This window comes from Chiloscyllium punctatum, chromosome 9 (genome assembly GCF_047496795.1).
Source record: "Chiloscyllium punctatum isolate Juve2018m chromosome 9, sChiPun1.3, whole genome shotgun sequence".
Taxonomy (NCBI): Eukaryota; Metazoa; Chordata; class Chondrichthyes; order Orectolobiformes; family Hemiscylliidae; genus Chiloscyllium; species Chiloscyllium punctatum.
The window spans coordinates 113787114-113808774 of NC_092747.1; the positions used below are offsets into that span (position 1 = coordinate 113787114).

Here is a 21661-nt window from a genome sequence, read left to right on the forward strand (position 1 = left end):
AACTGATTCATTCCACAGAGAAGCCAGTCTCACCAAAGTCAGCAACTCTGAAAAGTTCTCCAAAAGGATTTGAAACTCCTCCAATTAGCAAAAGCTACTACAACGTGGTGAGTGACACATCCTGTTTGTCTTCAGTGAGATTTGATGAAGGACTTGCTGCTGAAATCTATTAATTTGAAGACATTTTAACAAAACTCCCAGAGTGAAGGGCCATTTTTGAAGCTCCTGTGTATTTTGCATCCCTGAATATCAGTTTCTCTGGGAAAATATGACTACCCATTAGTAGAGTCATCAAAACAAAGTCTCTCATCATGAAATCATTGATAAAAGTTACTCAATGTTCTTTTTGTGATATTGTTTTAAAAAGACCATGAGCAGTTGTGATGATTATTGATGGGGAAGAATTGTACTCATGAGTGTTGGCAAAGTCTATTAAGGAATGCAGTTTATGGAAAATATGAACTACTTCATTTAAAAAAAACCTGCAATATCAATTTGGTAGCGAGGAATTCTGCTGGGATTAACTTGCCTCTTAACTTCCTGAAACCTGTCCACAGCCTCAAACCACAAGTTAGAAGTGTGAGGGAATACTCAGATCAACATGGGAACAGAAAAGTAACATTCTGCCCATCCAGGTCTGTGCTGCCATTAAGTTAGATCATGGGTAATCACCTACCTCAACGTCAACTTCATGTGCTTTCTCCATATACATTGATATTGGTTAAAAATCACGCAAAACCAGGTTAACCAGATTTTTAACTTTGTTCACCCCAGTCCAACACCGGCATCTCCAATTGATGTTGCTGGTATCCAGGCATTTATCAGTTTCTGTTTAGAGCATGATCATTGATTAAATTTTCATTTAGTTGGGAATCCCAAAGATTCAGCACCCTCTGGATGCAGAAATGCCTTCTCCTCTCAGTCTAAAATACCCTAGACCTTATTTTGAGACTGTGTCCCTTTGTTTTAGACTCACCAACCTGGGGAAATATCCACTCCGTTGTGCCGTTTAAGACTTTTGTAAATTTCAATGAGATCACCCCCTCAGTGTTGAAACTCTAGTGTGTACAGGCTCACATTCTTCATTCTCTCCTCATAAGATAGTTCTTCCATCCAGGGATTAGTCGCATGAACTTCTGTTGCATCACTTTTTTGACAAATGTATCCTTCTTCACATAAGGTGACCAAAACTGAATGCAATACCATAGTTACAGTGTCAATAAAGTCAATACAGTCACAATTGCAAGAAGCCATCTTTATTTCTCTGCACAAACTCTTCACAGTGAAGGTCATGTCCTCCTCTCTTGACTTAACCAGTGCAAGTCTGCTTAAAATCTGCTTGCTTCTTCCTCACAACTGACATTCTCACCTAATTTTGTGTAATTATGAAATTTGGAAATATTACATTTCGTCCACATCCAAATCATATGTATAGATTGTGACCAGCTATGATCCTTGCGCTCATCCTCGCATCATAATTGTAATGTCCCTACCTCTGGGCCAGAAGGTCCAGGTCCCACCTGCCTGGAAAGAGATCATAAAATGTCTGAACAGATTGATTGATTAAAAAATACTTCTAATTAACACTGATCCTTGCTGTATTGCACAAGTAGCAGCCTGCCATCCTAAGAGTGACCCATTTATTCCTTCTCACCGCTTTCTCTTAACTTATTTGCAATCTGTAATAGTACATTACCCCCAATTCCATGTTCTCCAATTCTGTTCACTAATCTCTTGTGTGGGTCTTCATTAAACGTTGTATGGAAATCGAAATACAACACATCTACTGGTTCCTTTTTACCAATACTACAAGTTACATCTTCAGAAACTCCCAACAGATTTATTACAAAAGACTTTCTTTTCATAAATCCATATTGACAATGTCCAATTCTGCCATGATTTTATAAATGTCCACTATCACATCTTTATAATAAATTTTAACATTTTTCTTGCTACAGATGTTGCACTAATGCCTCTGTAGTTCTCCATTTTCCCTCCTTTCTTAAATAGTTTTGTAGAATTCTGAAAGATAAACAAATGCAATCACTATCCCTATGGCCACCTATTTCAACACTCTGAGATGTTTCTCATCTTATCCAGGGGATTTATCAATCTGCAAACCAGTAATTTTTCAAATGCTACTTCTACTAATTCTAATTTCTTTTAGTCTTCAGTTTCACAAATTCCTTGTGTTGCAAGTGCTTCTGGGAGATTTTTCACATTTCCTCCATGAAGTCAGATAAAATTAATTTGTTTAGTTTTTCTGCCATTTTCCCATCTCTACTATAAATTTGCCTGATTCTGTCTATAATGAGGTTACCCTTGTTTTAGCTAATCTTTTCGTTTTCATATACCAAAAGGTGATTTTACAGTCCTTTCATATTTTTGTCACAAAATTTATATTCTCTTTTTTTGTTTGTTTCTTGGTTATCTTTTGCTGAATTCTAAATTGCTCCCAACCTTCAGACTTGCTGCTTTGTTTGGTATTCTTTTAAGCCACCGCCTTTGATGTAATGTATATATTGGTATCTTTGGCCAGAGATGTATTCTACCTTTTTCATTGGGTAAGTGTGCCTTAGGGGAATATGCATTTGTTGCAGACTATGTGATGTTTCTTTAAATATTTGCCTTTGCCTATCCACCATCAAATCCTTCAGTATATTTCCCAATCCACCATAGCCAACTTACCCTTCCATACTTACATAATTTCCTTTGATCTGATTTAAAACTCCAGTTCCAGAATGAGTGATACCACATTCAAATTGAATGTGAAATTTTGTCATATTATGTTCACTATTTCACAAATGCTCCTTTGCAACAAGGTTATTAATTAACCCTTTCTCATTACATTACACTAAATCTAAAGGCCCAATTCTGAGTTGATTTTTAAATGTATTGCTCCAAAAACCCATCCTTCAAGCATTCTGGAAATGTATCATCACAGCATTAGACCAAATTAGGTTTACCCAGTCTGTATACAAATGAAAGTCATCCATTGCTACTGTATGATATGCAATTTTATTTCCTGATTTGTACTGTGCTCAACATTACGAAGATTGTTTGGTGGTCAATAATAAGCAACAACTCATGTTTACTAGCCCTTACTGTTTCTTGACTTCACCCCACCTGATTCTACATCTTGATCCTTTGATTTAAGATCATCTCTCATTAATTTACTGATTTCATCCTTTATGAAGAGTGCCACCCCAGCTCAATTTCCTTATCGTTGAGCATTTTAAAATGATGAATATCTTTGATATTCCATCCTCAATACAGGTCACGCTGTAGCAACATCTCCTTTAACCATCGCTTACCTTTCCCCAAACTTAGATGAGAGTTGCTCCAATAGTGCTCCAGAAATTCAACACTGTCCATGACAAACCAGTGAACTTGTTCAGCACTCCATTTACAACTATCAGCATTCACTCTGTCCACCACTGATGCACAGTGGCATCAGAGTGTACAATCCACAAGGTGAACTGCAGTGACTTGCCAAGGCTCCTTCAGCAGCAACTTTCAAAGTGGCAATCTTTACCACCCACAAGGTCAAGAGCAGCGAATGGCTGGGCAGCATTTGCAAATTCTTCTCCAAGCCAAAAATTATCCTAAGTTGGTAATGTGTCGCCATTCTCTGAATGTGGCTGAGTTAATGACCTGGAACCCGCTCCCTAGCAGCCTATAACAAAGGGACTGCAGCAGTTCAACATGATTCTCACCATTATTTTCTCAGATGCAATTCAGCATGGACCATAAATGTTGGCCTCAACAGCAATGTTCACATCCATGACTATGAAGGAAGCACAGTTTGAGCACATAGATATACACTAAAACAATGTAGAGAAATGGGGGAAGGATAAGTAACCTTGCAGAAGACACTGATATTGGCTTGGATGGTTGACAGTGAGGAAGAAGGTCTTTAGGTTACAGGAGAATATAGGTTGAATGGTCAAATGGGCAGATTAGAGGCCGATGGAGTTTAATTCTAATAAGTGCGAAGCAATGCACTTTGAAAGAAATAACAAAACAAGGGAGTATTCAACAATTGGCAGGACACCAGGAAGCTCAGAGGAATTTTGAAGTGCTTGTTCACAGATTCCTGAAGGCAGCAGGACAGGTTAATGAAATAGTTCAGCAAATGGGACATCTGCTTTTGTCAGCTGTGGTATAGATTGTAAGAGCGGGGACGTTATGTTGGAACCATACAAAACTTTGGTTAGTCCATAGCTGGAGTACTGTTTACAGTTCTGGGCATCTCATTATAAGGAGGATGTGTTTGCACTAGAGGATATGCAATAGATGTTTTAGATTAGATTACATTACAGGGTGGAAACAGGCCCTTCAGCTCAACAAGTCCACACCGACCCGCCGAAGCGCAACCACCCATACCCCTACATTTACCCCTAACACTACGGGCAATTGAGCATGGCCAATTCACCTGACCTGCACATCTTTGGACAGTGGGAGGAAACCGGAGCACCCGGAGGAAACCCACAAAGACATGGGGAGAACGTGCAAACTCCACACAGTCAGTCGCCTGAGGCGGGAATTGAACCCGGGTCTCAGGCGCTATGAGACAGCAGTGCTAACCACTGTGCCACCGTGCCGCCCACTGAGGGTGTTCCCCAGGATATTGTCTGGAATGGAGCAGTTTAGCTATGACGGGTGATTGGATAAGCTCAGGTTATTTCTTTTGGAGCTGAGGGGGGACCAAACTAAGGTTATAAGTGGCACAGAGAAGGTGAATAGAAAGCAGCTGTTCCTCTTAGCTGAAGGACTATTAACAAGGGAGCACGATTTTAAGGTGAGAGATAGGAGGTTTAAAGGGAATTTCAGGAAAACCTTTTTCACCCAAAGGGTGGTGTGAACCCAGAATGCACTGTCTGGGAGAGTAGTTAAGTGGAAAATCTCACAACTTTTAAAAGAAAACACTTGAATGATATGACATTCAAGGCTATGGGCCAAGTGCTGGAAAGTGGGACTAGTGTAGATTTGGTTGTTTTTGTTAGTGCAGACTCTATGGGCCAAAGGCCCTCTTATGCGCTGTGTGAGTTTATGGTTTTAAAATGCTTTTCATGGAAGTGGTTATGTACATTAAATACATATTGTAAAGTTAAAATGGGCTTCAGCCAGATGTAATCAGAAAACTTCCCTTGCCAATGAAATGAAATAGATGCAACAAAAACATTGCATTTTTTCTGTTCTCCTTAATGGGACAAAACATCCCGAGATGCATAAGAAAAGTGTTAAGAAACAAAATTTGACACTAAACCATATGAGAGAATAATAGACAGATGGCCAAAAGAGCTTAAGGGGTAGATTTGAGGATAATCCTAAAGGAGGAGAAAGAACTGAGGATATTTATTAAGCTTTAGGCCCAGGCAGCTGGAGGTATAGAATTAGTGGAGGGATTTACATCAGGATTGAGTTTGATGCCACAAATGGAAGATCATATCTGAAAGGTCATAAAGGTTGGAGGAGGTAATTACTTTCAAGCAAGTGTGTTCTGCTTTTGCTATTCAGAAACTAAACAAATCAGGTTTGCTTGGATAATTTTTTAGGTTTATGAAATTGCAATCTCTCCTGCTTGTGACTGTGGAAGGAGATGGAACTGCCCTAATTGCTGTTCTCACCCCAGCCATTATAGTGATATAAACTTTTAGCATTCTGATTCCCCAACTGCTGAGAAAAGAGGATTTTCCACATAGGATCCTGCCTCCAGTTCAACATTGGAATGTTTGCTGTTGGCGCTTGTACATTTAAATGGAGATGTCAATGAACAGAGAGATTTTCTGGCCAGTAGATATTCTGTTCTGTCCCGGCCTTGGGAGAACTGAATTATATATCAGTACAGTGTTCACATCATTGACCACGGGATGTGACTTTCCCATGCTCCATGTGTCAGTCCCAGCCATAAAAAAATTGAAAGTATGAGTTAAATTGAATTGAATTAACTTTATTGGCACATGTCCTCAAATGAGTACAGGAAAAAGTTTATATATCACCACTTACAGCACCAATATGCTGGATTCATTAGAGAACATCATTCACTGAGTTCAATATCTAATGTTTGAGTGCAATATGCACCATGCATTAACAACTTTTGTTTTGTCTAGCGATTGCTTTCATAGTCTATTTGAATTACCCTGTTCACTTTACTGCCCAAGTGGGTATTCAGCAGCGTTTTAGTATTGCTAGTGTCTGTGGACACACAGACAATGGAATCAGATGGACAAGAAAAATGACCAGCTGTCTCATCAGGCAAATGAGAGTTGTGATTCCCCATGCCCCTGCACCAACCAGCAGTCCCCAACATCCTGAACCCATGCTCCTGAATAGCTTTCAGAGTGACAGCATGCTGTGTGTGATTGACCTAGTTACTTTCTGCTTCCACAGCTAGACAAAAATCACTTATTGGATTTACATCAGACTAAATTATGGGAGCATTGCATTCAGTGGATAGTGTTCGGCCATAGAATTCAGTATTTTTTAAATGTCTATATGGCTGGTACTGAAATTAAACTCAATCACGTTTTTGTGAAAAGAATCCATGACTCATACCTTTCCTCACACGTCTGTTGTATGACACTGTATCGAGCGTGTTTTGAAAGTCCGTGTGTACCGCATCAACACTTCCATTCATCAATCCTCTTTGTTACCTCTTCAAAAAATCCAGCAAATTAACTAGGTACAATTTTCCCTTAATAAATCCATGCTGCCTCTTCTAAATTGAATTATTCCATGTGACTGTTAATTTTATCCCAAATAATTATTTCTAGAAGTTTCTCCACCAGTGAGGTTAAAATAGCTGGTCTGTAATTGCTGGGCCAGTCTTTACCATCTTTCTGAATCATGTTTGCAATTCTATAATCCTCTGGCACCATGCTCCAAATTCAGGGAATAATCCAGGAGATTTGCCACTGCCTCTGTAACTTTCACTCTCACTTCCTTTACCATCCTTGAATACATCTTATCATGCCCATATCAACTTTACGTATCAATATCTTACCTAACCTTTCCTTCTTATCAACCTTAAAGATAGCGACTGACCTTCCTGCTCTGTCACCAGGATTGGGCAGGATCTGACTCATGGATAAAAACAGATACAGAATATTCATTTAACACCACAGCCATGGCTTTTGCCTCCAATTGAAAATCATCTTTTTAGTTTCTAATCAACTTTTCTCCTCCTTTTGCCATGCTTTTTACTATTAATGGGCTTGTTGAAGAATTTGAGATCTCTTTTTATGATAGCTGCCAGTCTTTTTCAGCAATCTCTCTTCACACGTCATATTTGTTTCCTTATCATATTTACCTCCCTTCTGAATCTTCTGCACTCATCTTTGTTCTCACCTGTTTTATCTTCAATGTACTTGGACCACACCTGAGTCATCTCCTGTTTGATGTCCATTTGTTAGCTAATTCTTTTCCTACCAAGATTTGGTTCTAAGCTATTACCCTCTGTTTTGTTCTTGCCCCATTAAAGGGGCAATGACAGTGGTATTATTGCTCGTCTATTAATCCAGAAACTCAACTAATATCTGGGGACCCAGGTTTGAATCCCATCATGGCAGATGACGGAATTTGAATTTGATAAAGCATCTAGAATTGAGGGTCTAATGATGACAATGAAGCCATTGTTGATTGTTGAAAAAAACTTATATGGTTCACTAATGCCCTTTTAAGGAAGGAAATCTGTCATCCTCACCTAGTCTAACCTACATGTGACTCCAGACCCACAGGAATGTGGTGAATCTTAACTGCCCTCTGGGCAATTAAAGATGGGCAATAAATGCTGGCCTAGCTAGAGATTCCCTCTTCCCATGAATGAATTAAAAAAAGAGTTGATTCTGCGCTGGTTGATTATTCATATACTGTATTGACCATTTACACAATCATTCTAAACCCTATGATACAGTCATCATTGTGCCTCCCCCAGTCTCAAAAGCTGCACATTGCTAGGCCTCCTTTCTCATTGGATGCTGCCCATAACCAAAAACCTCACCTCTTGTTTCTTTCGATCTTTTCAGAACACCAAATAGCCAACAACAAGACACTCATACCTGTCATTCTTTTAGCCAGATATCTGCTATCACCTCAGCATGATGATCTCATATAACAATCTGTAACTCGCCAACCTTACTAATTATATTCTGTGCATTCACTTCCACACAGTGTGACCCTGATTTAGAATTCGCTACTTTCTCCTTCACTCCTCGTTCAAGTGTTAACTTCTTATTGACCATTTTAGTATTGTCTGCCACTTGCTGCGTTTCATGCACCTTCTTATTTATTTCTGGTATTCTCTTCTGGTTTCCACAAACTTGCTGCGTTAGTTTAACCCTCCTTGACACTACAAGCAAAAATGGCTCTCAAGGAACTTATTCTTGACTCTGTTCAGATGCAATCCATCAGGATTGTGCAGCTGCCATCTCCCAAAAACCAGACCCGATGTCCCAGAAATTTAAAGCCCTCCCTCCTGTACAACCTTGCCAGCCATGCATTCAACTACCTTATTTTCCCATTTCTGTACTCACTTGCATGTGGCACTGGGAGTAATCTTTACTACTTTAGAGGTCCTACTTGCTAATTTCTACCTAGCTCCCTAAATTCTGTGCATAGGACCACATACCCCTTTCCATCCATGTAAGTAGTACCAATATGGACCATGACCTTTGGTTGTTTCTTCTTCCTCAGAGGTCTACAACATCCTTGTCTCGCACCAGGGAGGCAACAAACTATCCTGGAGACATATTTACACCTGCAGAACCACCCATCTGTTCCCCTAACTGAAGAATCTTCTATCAGTGCTGTCCTTCCACTTTGCTTCCTCCCCTAGTGCACACCTGGGCCACCCATTGTGGCACAGGCTTACATAAGGATCAATCGCTCTCATCGATATTCAGAACGGAGAGCCAGTTCATGCATGGAACCTCTGGGGTTCCTGCACTATTTGCTTGGACAGCCTGGCGGTCACACATTCCCAGTCTGCCTACCTGTGGTGTAACCACCTCCACGAATGTGCTGCGCCTGTGGTTTGCTGCCTCACAGATGCACATCAGTGACTCTGGCCACTGCTCAAGCTCTGAAACCCAGAGTTAAAGCTTGTACACCTGGTGACACTCCCTGCACATGGGCTCATCTAGGTCACTAGGAGTGTGCAAGACAGGGTGTATGGGAGCATGGATGATAAGAGGATGAGAGCATTGTGAAAATTTTATGTTTTCATCTTTATTTGTAAACTTTGAATATGGTGCCAGACTCCCCAAGCAGGCTTTCTGTCCAGCGATCTCAGAAGTGGCACTGTCCTCCACTCTCAGGTGGTCTGGCATGACTCTCAATACAACCAGTTCCCCCTACCCCCCAATCCCAAAGCAAAAATAGACCATTGTATCTCATCCTATGCCTTTCTGTAAATTGTATCCCATCCCCTAAGGCTGTGTAACTTTACCTGATGTTCTTTTGAATATTGAAGGTTAAATGGAAATCTAAACTGGAAATTTTTATGTTTAAAATAGTGAAAAAAGTTATTGCATATTTCACAGACTTAGGATGTTCCAAAGCATTTTATAGAATAGAAAAGAGAAAATCTTACCTTTTAAGCTGGGGGAATCCAGAGACTGAAATTTAAACATAAATCCAGACTGGTTGGTGTCAGGAAACACTCATAGAAAGATCTGAGGCTTTTGTTCCCTAAATTTCCAGATCCCTCCCTGTAATAGCTGCTGACATTGGGTGTCACTCAGTAATTTAAAAACTGGGATCTTAGCTAGCCAAGGGTTACAAAGCCAGCGCACTGTGTAGTGTTCAGATACAGGTCAGTCATGATCTAACTTACTGAGAGAGTGGGATGAATGGTCTCTTCCAGCCTGTGGTTCTGTGAGCATGGCTTACTGTCGGCAGCATGAGATTGGTGATTTAATCGCAGTGTTACACTTTATAATGTTGAGATCTGTGCGAGGGGAGCAGGTGCTGAGTACAAACACTGGGAGGTTAACATTCACCTCCTGATTTTCCACCCAATAATTGTAGTGGCTGGAGTCTGACTTTTCTTTTAAAAATCCTATGGGTTGATTTGAGGACATTTGGAGCGGTTGTATTGTGACTCTGTGCCTGCCAGCTAGTGACGGTTCATCTCTTATGTAGGTCATTCAGTTCCATTCTGTTCGAGGCTGTTTTTTTTGTACCTTGGGCCCTGTTTCTGAGACAGTGTGGTGTGGTTTTACGAGATATGTACTGACTGTGTGATCGAGGGAACCGCAGGGTGCTGAGCTGCTGGACGTTTTGTGGGAATCTGCAGATTTTGGGATGCTGTGTCCTTGATGTGGATCACTGACGCACACAGTGTGGCTGTAATAGCCCTGATGTTGAGGCGTTTGAATCGAGGCCAGTGATGTTTCATGGGTTCCTGTAGCAGCCTGAGCATGAGGCAGAAAGAGCGAGGAAATCAGGTGATAGCTATACAGCACTGGCAGAGAATGTTGCTGGTGTCTCAATATCTAATGTATAGCAGGCTTAGCCCAGACGAATATTACTTTTTAAGATGGGGAAAGAGGGAGTTTGTTTGGGTAATTAGGTAGAAAGTCTGCTGTCTTTGTTAGAAATGCATGTATCTGAAAACATATATTTGAGAAGACAGCTCAGCTGAATCGATGTTTACTCTGGGTTTTACAGAGCGAATGATGAATGGGGGTTTGGGATCAGATATTGGGGTTTAGCACTTGAGGTGTGGGGTTCTTGTTGCAGGGTTACCGAGGAGCTTTGGCCTGGAGATATTTTCATTCCAGGGGTTCAGTTACATCTACAGAATTGGACTCCTGCCTCGAAGCACAAGCGGACTGCAGGAGTCAGTGACCTGTTGGAGTTGTTCCCTTTTCGGGAAGGCCCGGGAAAGCAAATTCCCTTTCAAGAGAGAGGAGCATTTGTGACTTTGTAGCTCATTTTACCCCCATCATCCAATTTGTTTAATTTCTGGATAATGAGGGGTGTTGCAGTGAATCTCAGTCAGAACACTGGGTGTCAACTGTAGATTCAGGGACTAGATTAGAGTGGTGCTGGAAAAACACAGCAGGTCAGGAAGCATCCGTGGAACAGAAAAATCGACTTTTCGGGAAAAAGCCTTTCATCAGCACTCATTCATCAGATTCCTGATGAAGGGCTTTTGCCCAAAACGTCGACTTTTCTACTCCTCAGATGCTGCCTGATCTGCTGTGCTTTTCCAGCCCCACTCTAATCTAGACTTTGATTTCCAGCATCTGTAGTCCTCACTTTTGCCTTGCAGTATCAGGGACATGAAGCTCATTTTCTAAGTCAGGAGGATGGGGTTCTGCATCCACTTATGAAACCTGAGCACAAAATAGAGGCTGGCACCTCAAGTATAGTACTAAGGTGTACGTTAATGCAGTGTTGGAGGGTCAGTAGTGAGGGAGTGGAATGCTGCACTTTTGGAAGGGCAATACAGAGAGAATGCTGCATTGTCAGAGAATCAGTTTTGAGGGAATGCTGTATTGTCAGAGGGTCAGTACTGAGGGAGCACTGTCAGTGTGTCAGTGTTGAGACAGTGCTGCACTGTTAGGGGTGAAAGTGAGGACTGCAGATGCTGGAGATTAGAGTTGACAGTGTGGTGCTGGAAAAGCACAGTAGGTGAGGCAGCATCCGAGGAGCAGGAAAATCGACGTCATTACTGAAGGAGTGCTGTGCTGTTGGTAGATTAATGATAAGGGAATGCTGCACAGTCATAGGGTCAGTGCTGAGGGATTGCAGTAATATTGAAAGGTCAGTGCTGAGGGAGGCTATGCTGTCCAAATCAGTAGTGGCGGGTCAACACTGAGAGTGCTGAACTGTTCGATGTGCCCTTTGTCCTTGTCTACCTTCTCGAAATAGAAAAATTCCCACAACACTGTTTTAAAACAGAATTGGGAAATTCACCCCAGTTTTGTGACCAATATTTACCCATTAATCAATGTCCTCGAGTCAGATTATTTAACACTTGGTGGAATAATTTGTGCATGCTGTGTTGAAACAGTGAAAAGTAATGCATTGGCTGGAAGTTGTTTTGGGATATACTGAGATCAAGAATGATTCTGTGTAAATGCAATTCTTAATTTTCTTTCAAATAAGCCAGCGACCTGATTGTCTGCAAGGTTTATTCCGTCAGCTGATGTGCTTCCAAGTATGTGGTTGTGGCCTGGGTTTGATGGGTCTATGCAGGAGCAGGTGCTGTTTCTCAGCACAGCCTAACTAGTGGAGCTGCAAGGCATTAGGCAACTGGCCCAGTACAACATGCAAGAGCCAAGGAACCGCAGTAAAAGCCAGTGTCAACCCATGCCAAATCAGCTGCCGCAGATTTCACTCATTCCGTTGCAAATAAATACTGGCCTCAAGAGACAGCCAGCTTTTTCTAATGAACTAATTTCCAACTGTCTCATTGAGCTGCAGTGCATGCTGAAGAGGGGTCAGTAACGAAGAATTGTACCAAGCTCAGTTAGTTGAGACCAGTGTTCATTTAGGTAGGGCTCAAAGGCTGTACTTGCCATTTTCTATATAGCAACCGAGTGAGAGTTAGGGAGAGTTGTTGAGGACCTGATGAGTCAATCTCATTGCACAATGAGCAGTTAAAGTGGACAGAGCTAATGTATTGATTCTTTCAAATGTGAATGCGATTTTATATTTCAATGAAGGGTAAGTTTTTGAAACAGGCTTCTTGTGAATAGAAACGGTAAGAATTAATTCATTCTAATACAAATAATCTGTCAGATTGCATCACCTGTATTTTGGGACATAGTCTATGAGTAATTTGAGACATGACATACTGAGTGCAGCCTGTTTGAGAGGAACAGGTGACTTTGGACCATCCCCAAAGCTCTCCTTGATGGTGGTGGTGGTGGGGTGGGCGGGGTCCTCACCTAAACTGTAGAAATGTTGGAGATTTAGTCTGTGTTTCACCCACTTGTCCATTATTATTGCAGCATACAACTGTCAGGATAGTATGAGATGGAGTTAATGAACTCCAGTCTTATGTCGTTCAGTATCTGTAACATGGTTTGTGAGCAACCCACTGCTGGGAAAGGTGATTGAGAAAGATAGGGTGGGATCCCACTGCAGCAAGAGAGCATGAGGAACAGATGAAGGTGGGGAGCAGGGGTGAGGGATATAGCCCTGGTGTTGTGTATGATCAAATACCTCACAACTCTTCATGCCAAGGCTTATGCATGTATAGTTGTGTTTGATGATGTGGAATTAGTAGAGTGGTTTCCACTCCATGGATCCAAAATAATAAACAGGAAATATTGGAAATACTCAGGAGTTTTGGCAAGAGTGAGAGGCAGGGTTACTGTTTCAGGTCTGTGACTGCCAAGAGAATCATGATTAAAACAAAACCAGAGGGGGATGTAAGATCTGCTGTGTGTTCTCTGTGGCAGGCTTTATACTGGTACCCAGGGTGGATTTATACTTAACGTGTTTTGTAACTCTCATAAAGACCCAGTTGGGCCTTCATGTGTGCTAGATCTACACTTGCTGTTTCGAAGAGGGGATGCAGTTTTTTTTTTGAAGTTTTCCTTTATATCTGTAAACTCTCACTTCTCTTCTGCACCTTTCCCATAGCTTTAACTTCCTTCTAAGGAAGAAACCTCCTCGTATTTCTTGTGTTCCTGTTTTACATTTCCTCTGTACTCCCTCTTGAAATATATCACCTCAACTTTAACCTGACAGCCACTTGTCTGAGCTATTAATTTGTCCACTGAGTCCTAGTCACCGCCACTTCTTTTCCCAGCTGGTCATGCATTTTCTCTTTGTGTCATCTGGAATTGTTAATCCGTCTCTCCTGAGATACAGGTTCTTGTTAGTTTTTATATTGCTGGCAGATCTGCTGATACTGGTCACAATTTGCCTGCCTTGTTGCTCAGCTGCTTTTCCGCAAAGGTTCGTTTTGACCTAATGTCTTTATTTATAATGCCAAAAGTTGCAGCTGCTTCTTTTATGTAGCTTTATTAATTTGTGCTATCATCTTTAAAGGTGTCTGAAATGCTAACTCTTTAGCTTTTCTGTGACCTTACGCTTTCTAAACTTTTATGATTTGTTGGGGGCAGTATAATGAACGTTCAACAGATTTATCCCTAGAATGAAAGATTGCTTTTTTATGAGACATGGACTAAATTGGATCTAAATTCTCTGGGGTTCGGAATAATGAAAGGCTTCTGGAGATGTGCAGTCAGGAAGGGCATGGGAAAAGTAAAGGATGAAAGGAATGACCAGATGGCAGAAAAAGGCCCACAGAAAGGGAAAAAGAAAATCAGTCAACATTGGGCAAGCAATATTTATCAGCTGTAGTGTGCACCATCAATCATGAAGCTCCCTCTATGGCCACAACAAGCAATGTTCAATCCAGAAGCAATACACGCGCACACATTGCAAGCTGTTGATTCCTGAGATAGGTAGCAAAGCATGTGCATTGGATGCAGTACAGTGAAGGCTCACCAGTTTGATCCTTAGCATAAGGAGGTTTCCTTGTGGTGAGAAGCTGAGTAAATTGTACCCATCACCTCCGGGGTTTAGAAAGGTAAGAGGTGATCTCACTGAAACACAGAAGGTTCTCGAAGGACCTGAGGGTGTTTCTCCTGGCAGAGGAATTTACAATTATCCCAGGATAATGAGGAGAAATGTCTTCCTCAAAGGGTTATGAATTCCTTTTAATTGCAGATTTTTGTTTTATTGAATTTAAATTCCATCATCAACTGTTGCAGGTTTCGAACCCAGGTACCTAGATCTCTGGATTAACAGTCCAGCGATTATACCACTAGGCCATCGCCACCCACTTAATCTTTGGAATTGTGTACCCCAGAAGGTCGTGGACTCTGTATAGTTACCTATACCTAAGACTAAATAAGCTTAATTTGGCGTCTTGGATTCAAAGGAACATGGGGAGTTAGTGTGAAAGTGGCATTGAAGCTAAGATCCAACATGATCATACTGAATGAAGAAACAAGCTTGATATGCATCTGGTCCATACTGGTTATAGTGAGCCACTTGTTTGTTGTTTACTAATGGGAAAAATATTTTAAAAATTCATCAGTTTTATAATATCTTTATCAGCAAAAACGCAGTAGGGTGGAAACTTTTTCTTTAGAAAATTGAAGTCTTCCGGTGATGCTGCTGAGGATGGCTCTACGTAAATTATATGGCTGGCTGGGTTCCTTTATCTGGAATCATAGACGGCCCCTCATTAAACTGAAGAAGCTACAGCTTCCACAGGCAAGGGGGGATTGGACTTCCCAGATTTTAGGAAATATCAGTTAAGTTCCCTATTAAGTTACATAGCTGATTTGGTCTTGTCTGATCCACAATCAATCTGGTTGGATATCGAGGCCTCTCATCTAAAATACCCACTTATTAACCTTTTATTTTCAGACAAGAGGAAAATCATTACAGATCACTGTAAAAACCCTATAATACTAAACACAATTAAGGCTTGGAATATAATGCGGCAAAATGAGGGTAATTCACATAAAACTTCCCCCTTTGCACCGATAGTGGGAGCATGGGGATTCCAACCGGGGTTTACAGATGCCACTTTTAAACTCTGGAGATCCAGGGGTATCTCATGTCTAGGGGACCTATTTAAAGATGGGGTCCTGATGTCTTTTGAACAGCTGTGTCAGAAATTCGGATTACCTAATGGAGACCTCTTTCGATACTTCCAAATTTGAGACTATATATAGAAGAAGACTACATTATTAGATAGTCTTTATAAATCAGATAGAGAATGTAGTGTCCTATGACCAGTGGGGGTATCTTCCGTCAGTACTATTTATCATTTACCACATGATGAAGTATTGGGAGACATGGATAATCTGCTTAAAACATGGGATCAGGATTTGGGACTAGAAATCTCTATAGAAACATGGAATGATATTTGGGAAAATGCTAGAAGAATTATTATCTGTAACAGAACCCAGGCTATCCAGCTGAAGATACTTCATAGGGCCCATATAGCAGCGGATTGATTGGCAAAATTTAAGGCAGGAGCATCTCCAATGTGTCCCAAATGTAAAATAGAGGTGGGCACTCTTGTACATTGCCTATGGACCTGTCATAAGATCTGTAGATATTGGACTAAAGTAGCAAGTACCCTGACAGAAATTTTAGGAATGGAAATTAAAGTGGACCCTGTATCTCTCCTTTTGGGTTTTTTGAACTTTCCCTCCCTGGACATGTACGGGAAGAGACTATTTTCTATTCTCTCTTTCTGTGCAAGGAAAAATATTTTGGTGAACTGGGTGGCTGAGGGCCCCCCTGGACTTTCAAATTGGCACAGATTAATTATGGAATGTATTCCCCTTGACTTCCTTACAAATATGGTGCACCGAAAGACCGAATTATTTTATAAAATATGGCAGCCCTTCTTGAATTACATGAATACAGATATTTCGGCTATCCTAACAAGGGCTTTTATTTGATTGAGATTACAAACCTGGCTGGTCCGGGGCCCCTTAGGAGAGGAATCCCACACGAATACAGGTTTTATTACATTTGATGTTAACACATTCCAAGCAGAGACTTAAATATACACTCTGGTTAGTTGTAGGTTAGATTAGTAGACAGTTGAGTTTTGTTTTTTTTTCTTTTTCATTTTTTTTCTTTTGTTAAATTTTGGCTATTGTATATTTGATTTAATTGTATATCAATGTTTGTATTTGAGAGTCTTGTTTATTTTTGTAAACTTGTAAAAATGTTAAATTTCTAATAAAGATAACTATAAAAAAAGGAAAATTGAAGTCACGAGGGGTGATCTGATTTGAGATTAAGAAAGGGTGTTAATCTGGTAAAAATGAAAATAAAAATTTCCACTAGTAGGTGAAACCAAATCCAGGCACTAAATATAAAATAGTCACTATGAGTCCAGTATAAGATTTGAAAGAAACTTATTTATCCAGAGAATGCAAAACTTACTATGACAGGGAATGGTTAAGTCAAACAATGTTGATGGAATATTCTAATTAATATTGGAGAATTTGGTTAAATACGTTAGGGAGAAATGGATAGAAGGGTATTGTGATAAGAAGAGTCGAAGTAGGGTAGGAGGAGTCATATGTGGTGCATAAAGCAGCATAGACTGAACAGCTAAATAGCCTGTTTGTGAACTGTAAGTGAAACCTCAGTCACTGGGTTAACATGGACAGTAACTGAATATATGCTGACACTTTTTTTGGGGAGATATGAAGGGAGTGATTGAACTAACAGCATTAAAACTCAAAATTCATCTCCAATTTAATCCTTTATAAAGGTTACTCAAGCTAATTAAGTACTTTTATTTAGTATGTCACCAACGTATCATGGTTCAGATTGTCCACATATGTCTACCATTACGTTTAGCAGGAGTTTCACAGTCTGACTGGGGTCTCTGAGCTGCACCACTTTTACCTTTTCAATGATGGGAGGGTTAGTCAATGTGAATTTTTTCCAGTAAGAAAGTGCAGGATCAGCCCTGCCAAACAGGCCTCACTTTGAATCTTGGCACTAATATTTTTTTCAGCTTCACAAATGAAGATATTTCAGTTGCTGAGATCAGGATTACAATTTATAACGGTAGACAAAATGAATAAAAAGCAGCTTGTCCCATGATTGCAGTCTTTCTTGAACTGCATTAGTTTGAAATATTTGTGCCCAGGGAGACTTCACTTCTTGCATTTGAAGAGTTCACTATCTATTATTTCTTCAGCAATTCACATCATTCTGAATGACTGGGCTAAAGTTATGGAACAAAACTGTAGCAATGTGAAGTGAACACTCCGGCTGTGATCTGTTGCTTATACAGCAACTTTCATTGTTTTGTGTCGAATTTGGATGGATGGGTTTATCACATAGAATAAAATTAAGATTCACACTCTGCCTGAATGAAGTGCTACAGAGTTCCTGGATGTGAGGCAGTGCACTGAGACAAATATTTATCCCTCAAACAACAACTTTTAAAACAAATTATCTGTTCAGTTTTGCAATTTTTTTGTGGGGTTCTGCTGTATGCAAATTAGCTGCTGCATTTACATTACTGTAATAGCTACTCTCCATATGTACCTCATTGGCTGTAAGGTTCTTTGCAATGTTCTGAGGTTGCAAAAAGTGCTATAGAAATGCATTTTGAGTTTTGGATTTCAGCATGTTCTCACGATGCTGTTTATTTCAGTGGCTCCTTTGGTTGAGACAGGATCTAGCAGTCAAGTATTCCTGGCCTGGTCTGTGCCCCATTGTCTTTGTGCCTTCAGCTGCAGGGTTCAGTATTTGAGGCAATGCAGCTAATCTAGCTGAATGAGAAGATGTGCCATGACTTGCAGGGTGCTGCAAACATTGAGGGCTTGGCAGGACTGAGACCTACTCCCTTTAGCCATTGAGTGCGAATGGTTCATCCCATTGTTGCGCTTGTGAATGCTTTTATTTAAGGTTAAAAAGGAACATATTTCAACAATTAATTTTCTGAGTGTGATATGGAACATGTAGGACAGTTTATGTAGAATGAGAGGGGTAAGACTGTGGAAGTCAATGCACTCTCTTCCCAAAGAAAGCATACATATGTCCTGATTACAGTCTGCCAGACTGGCTTGGAATCTGTTCTACTAGCAGTGATAGTAGAGGATGGTTGGTTAAAGCTGGAGGTTGGCAACAAAGATTCCTTTCAGACAGAAAATTGGAATTCGAATTACTTTGGAGAAAAATGGCTGAACCCAAGTGTGAAATGTCAAAGGCTCCCCAGCCATATTTTGTGAAGTAAAACAAGTTGTATTCTTTGCGTGAAAGGTTCAACAATTGGTCACTTTAGAAGGTTTGGGAAATTCTGCTGAAGTTTATGCATGGAAACATTAAAAAGCAAGCTGGATTTTCTGTACAAGAATATTCAATGAAATTTAACAGTTTGTACACAAGATTGGAAAAATTTACCTATAAGTTCCTAATTCAATATTTTTAAATTGTTGCATTGAGCAAAGGATTAATTTACACTATTAACTGGCATTAAAACACATGTTTGGAACAGTTGTCAGAAATATTCAAAAAGATTTCTGGGAGAAAATAGTTTCCAGAAAAGAAAGGAAAAACTTCCTGTTTGAACACATAGCAATTAGATCTAGGAAATTTGCAATATTATATAGTAACAAAAAGTAAGTGCATAGATCACTGTTGGAATCCGCACAGGGAAATAGGGTGGTGAAGGAGGTATAGGGAATGCTTGCCTTCTTTAGCTGGAACATAGAATATAGCAGCTAGGAAGCTGTGTTACAACTTCATCAAACATTGCTTAGGCTACAGATGAAATACTGTGTGCAGTTCTAGTCATTCCCTATTGGAAGCATGTGATGACATTGGAAAGAATTTCAAAGGAAATTCACCAGGATGTTACGTGGGATGAAAAATGTCAATCATGAGGAGAGACTGGATAGGCTGCATTTGTTTTCCTTGGTCAGAGGTCACGCAACACCAGGTTAAGGTCCAACAGGTTTATTTGAAATCGTAAGCTATCGGAGTGGTGGTGTCATGTGACCTCTGACTTTGTCCACCCCAGCCCAATACTGGCACCTCCACATCATGTTTTCCTTGGAGCAGAAGAGGCTGAGTTGGGGGGGGGAATCTGATTGAGGTATGCTAAATAATGAGAGGCATAGACAGACATGTCTAAGATCAGAGGATATAAATTTAAGATGAGAAGTAAGGGTTTTAGTGGAGATCTGAGCAAAATCCTCTTCACTCACCCAGAGGGTGGTAGATATAAGGAATGTTCTGTCTGAGAGGATGTTTGAGGCAAGTACTTTCACAATATTTAAGAAGCACTTGGATAAGTATTTAAAATGCCAGGGCATGGACTATCGATAAAGGACGGATATATGAGATTAGTGTAGTTTGATGTTTATTGGTTAACATAGACTGAAGTGCCTCTTTCTATGCTGTATGACTCTGTGACTCCAAGTCATTGTGCATGATATATTGGAGAAATGGATCAGGACTGGACAGCACGCACTTGCTAAATTCCTAACTGACAATGGGGGTGTGCAGTTGGCGTGAGGTGAAACTTGCTAATGATGAGTCAGAAGATGAACACCATGGTAATGAACACAGCAGAGCGACAGTCTCTCTAAGTAGTTAACTTTGTGGAAGAAATTATGTAATAATAGGTAGAAAGTTCCATAAATGGACCGAATTGCCATCTTCTGCATCTTAGCTATTCTGATTCTGTCATAAAATCTTGGTGGACCATTGAAGTTGTTAACTAACATCTGTTCTGTGTAGGCAGTCCCTGCAAATAATTCACTGCAAATGCATGAGAGCTGCAGACCATGTCAATTAGTTTAGGAAAATCCAAAAATTCTTATAGGTAATGAATGATCACCCCTGGCTTGGGAAGGCACCACAATTAGCTCAATTTCTTTCTGAGCACCTGAGGCTGATGTTTCAGAGAGAGTTCGGTGAGCCTTATATTGTCGTATGGGGGCTTTGGAAATAAATTTTAACTCAGAGACTTGGTACATTACAAAAGAGAAATGCCAGGTAAAGTCAAGGTAGTGATGGAAAGGCAGCAATTTGCAACATGGCAAGAGAATAGTTAGCCTGCATAACTTGACGTTAATTGACACTTCGTATACATATAAAGAGTCTGAACAAGTAGTAGAAAATAATGAGGCACCATGCACTCCTCATACCTACACTACAAGGAGCAGGTTACAGCAGACAAAAGACTGACTAAATATGGACACACTGATATTGAGAATGGAGTAAGACAATTTGTCCCAAAGGAGAGCTACCAAACATTGGCATTAGTAACACATATACACCAGAAGGAGCCAGTGAATGGGGGAATGTTGCCATAACAGGGACAACAGAGAAAAATGTACAGGATGATGATCAGAAACTAAGATCAACGGATTGGCAAAATTAATTAAACATGTTGAGAGCAGAACATGCAATATCAATTCTGGAATTGACTGTGGTCCTAGGAAAAGATCACAGACTGGTGAAAGGAACTCGGATCATAGGAGTGGGGATGATATTATAGAAGTTGTCCAGAGGGAGATAGGAGGCAATGTGGAAGTTATAATATAACAAAAATCAAGTACCATAGAGTTGGTCAGGGAATTGGAGCTCCCTAATGATCAAGAAGTTTTACTGGCTACTAACAAATTGAAATATAAATTGAAAAGGAATGCCAAAGAGAAAGAGTTGGGAACCTGGAATGAGTTTGAGCTGCCATCTCACCATTGCGGTACAGTGACTGAGTCACTCTGACCCATCAATCCTGATTTTCCTGGCCCCAAACATGGAATTGATCTGCTGGGCCCATCCCATTGGACTCTTTAATTGAGAGTGCATCAGTGTGAGCTGTGGAAGGGCAACAGTTCCTGTTCACCATTCTGCCCTCCTTTACTCTCAGTATTTCGTCATGGCAACTTTTTTTTTACTGCTTCTCAGTTTTTATTGCGTTTGTGTCCTGAAACTTTATTTTTCTGCAGGTGCTGCAGAATATTCTCGAAATAGAATGCGATTATGCAGAGGAGCTAACGATACTTCTCTCAACCTTCTTGCGACCTCTGCAAGCCAGTGATAAGTGAGACCAATTTCTGTGACTTTGCTTTCAATGTTTTTTTATGCTAAATTTAAGCACATTGTTTTCTGTAGGATGCTCACT

The 21661-nt window shown here is 40.4% G+C and overlaps 1 protein-coding gene across 3 annotated transcripts in view; it reads left to right on the forward strand.

Moving 5' to 3' along the window:
• Positions 1-21661, forward strand: part of LOC140481625 (rho guanine nucleotide exchange factor 7-like) — a 141276-nt gene that overhangs the window by 66954 nt on the left and 52661 nt on the right. For all 3 annotated transcript variants that reach the window (XM_072578112.1, XM_072578113.1, XM_072578114.1), the window contains 2 exons: positions 19-107; positions 21486-21580. In XM_072578112.1, the coding sequence (XP_072434213.1) occupies positions 19-107; positions 21486-21580 (184 nt within the window). The remainder of the gene's footprint in view (positions 1-18; positions 108-21485; positions 21581-21661) is intronic.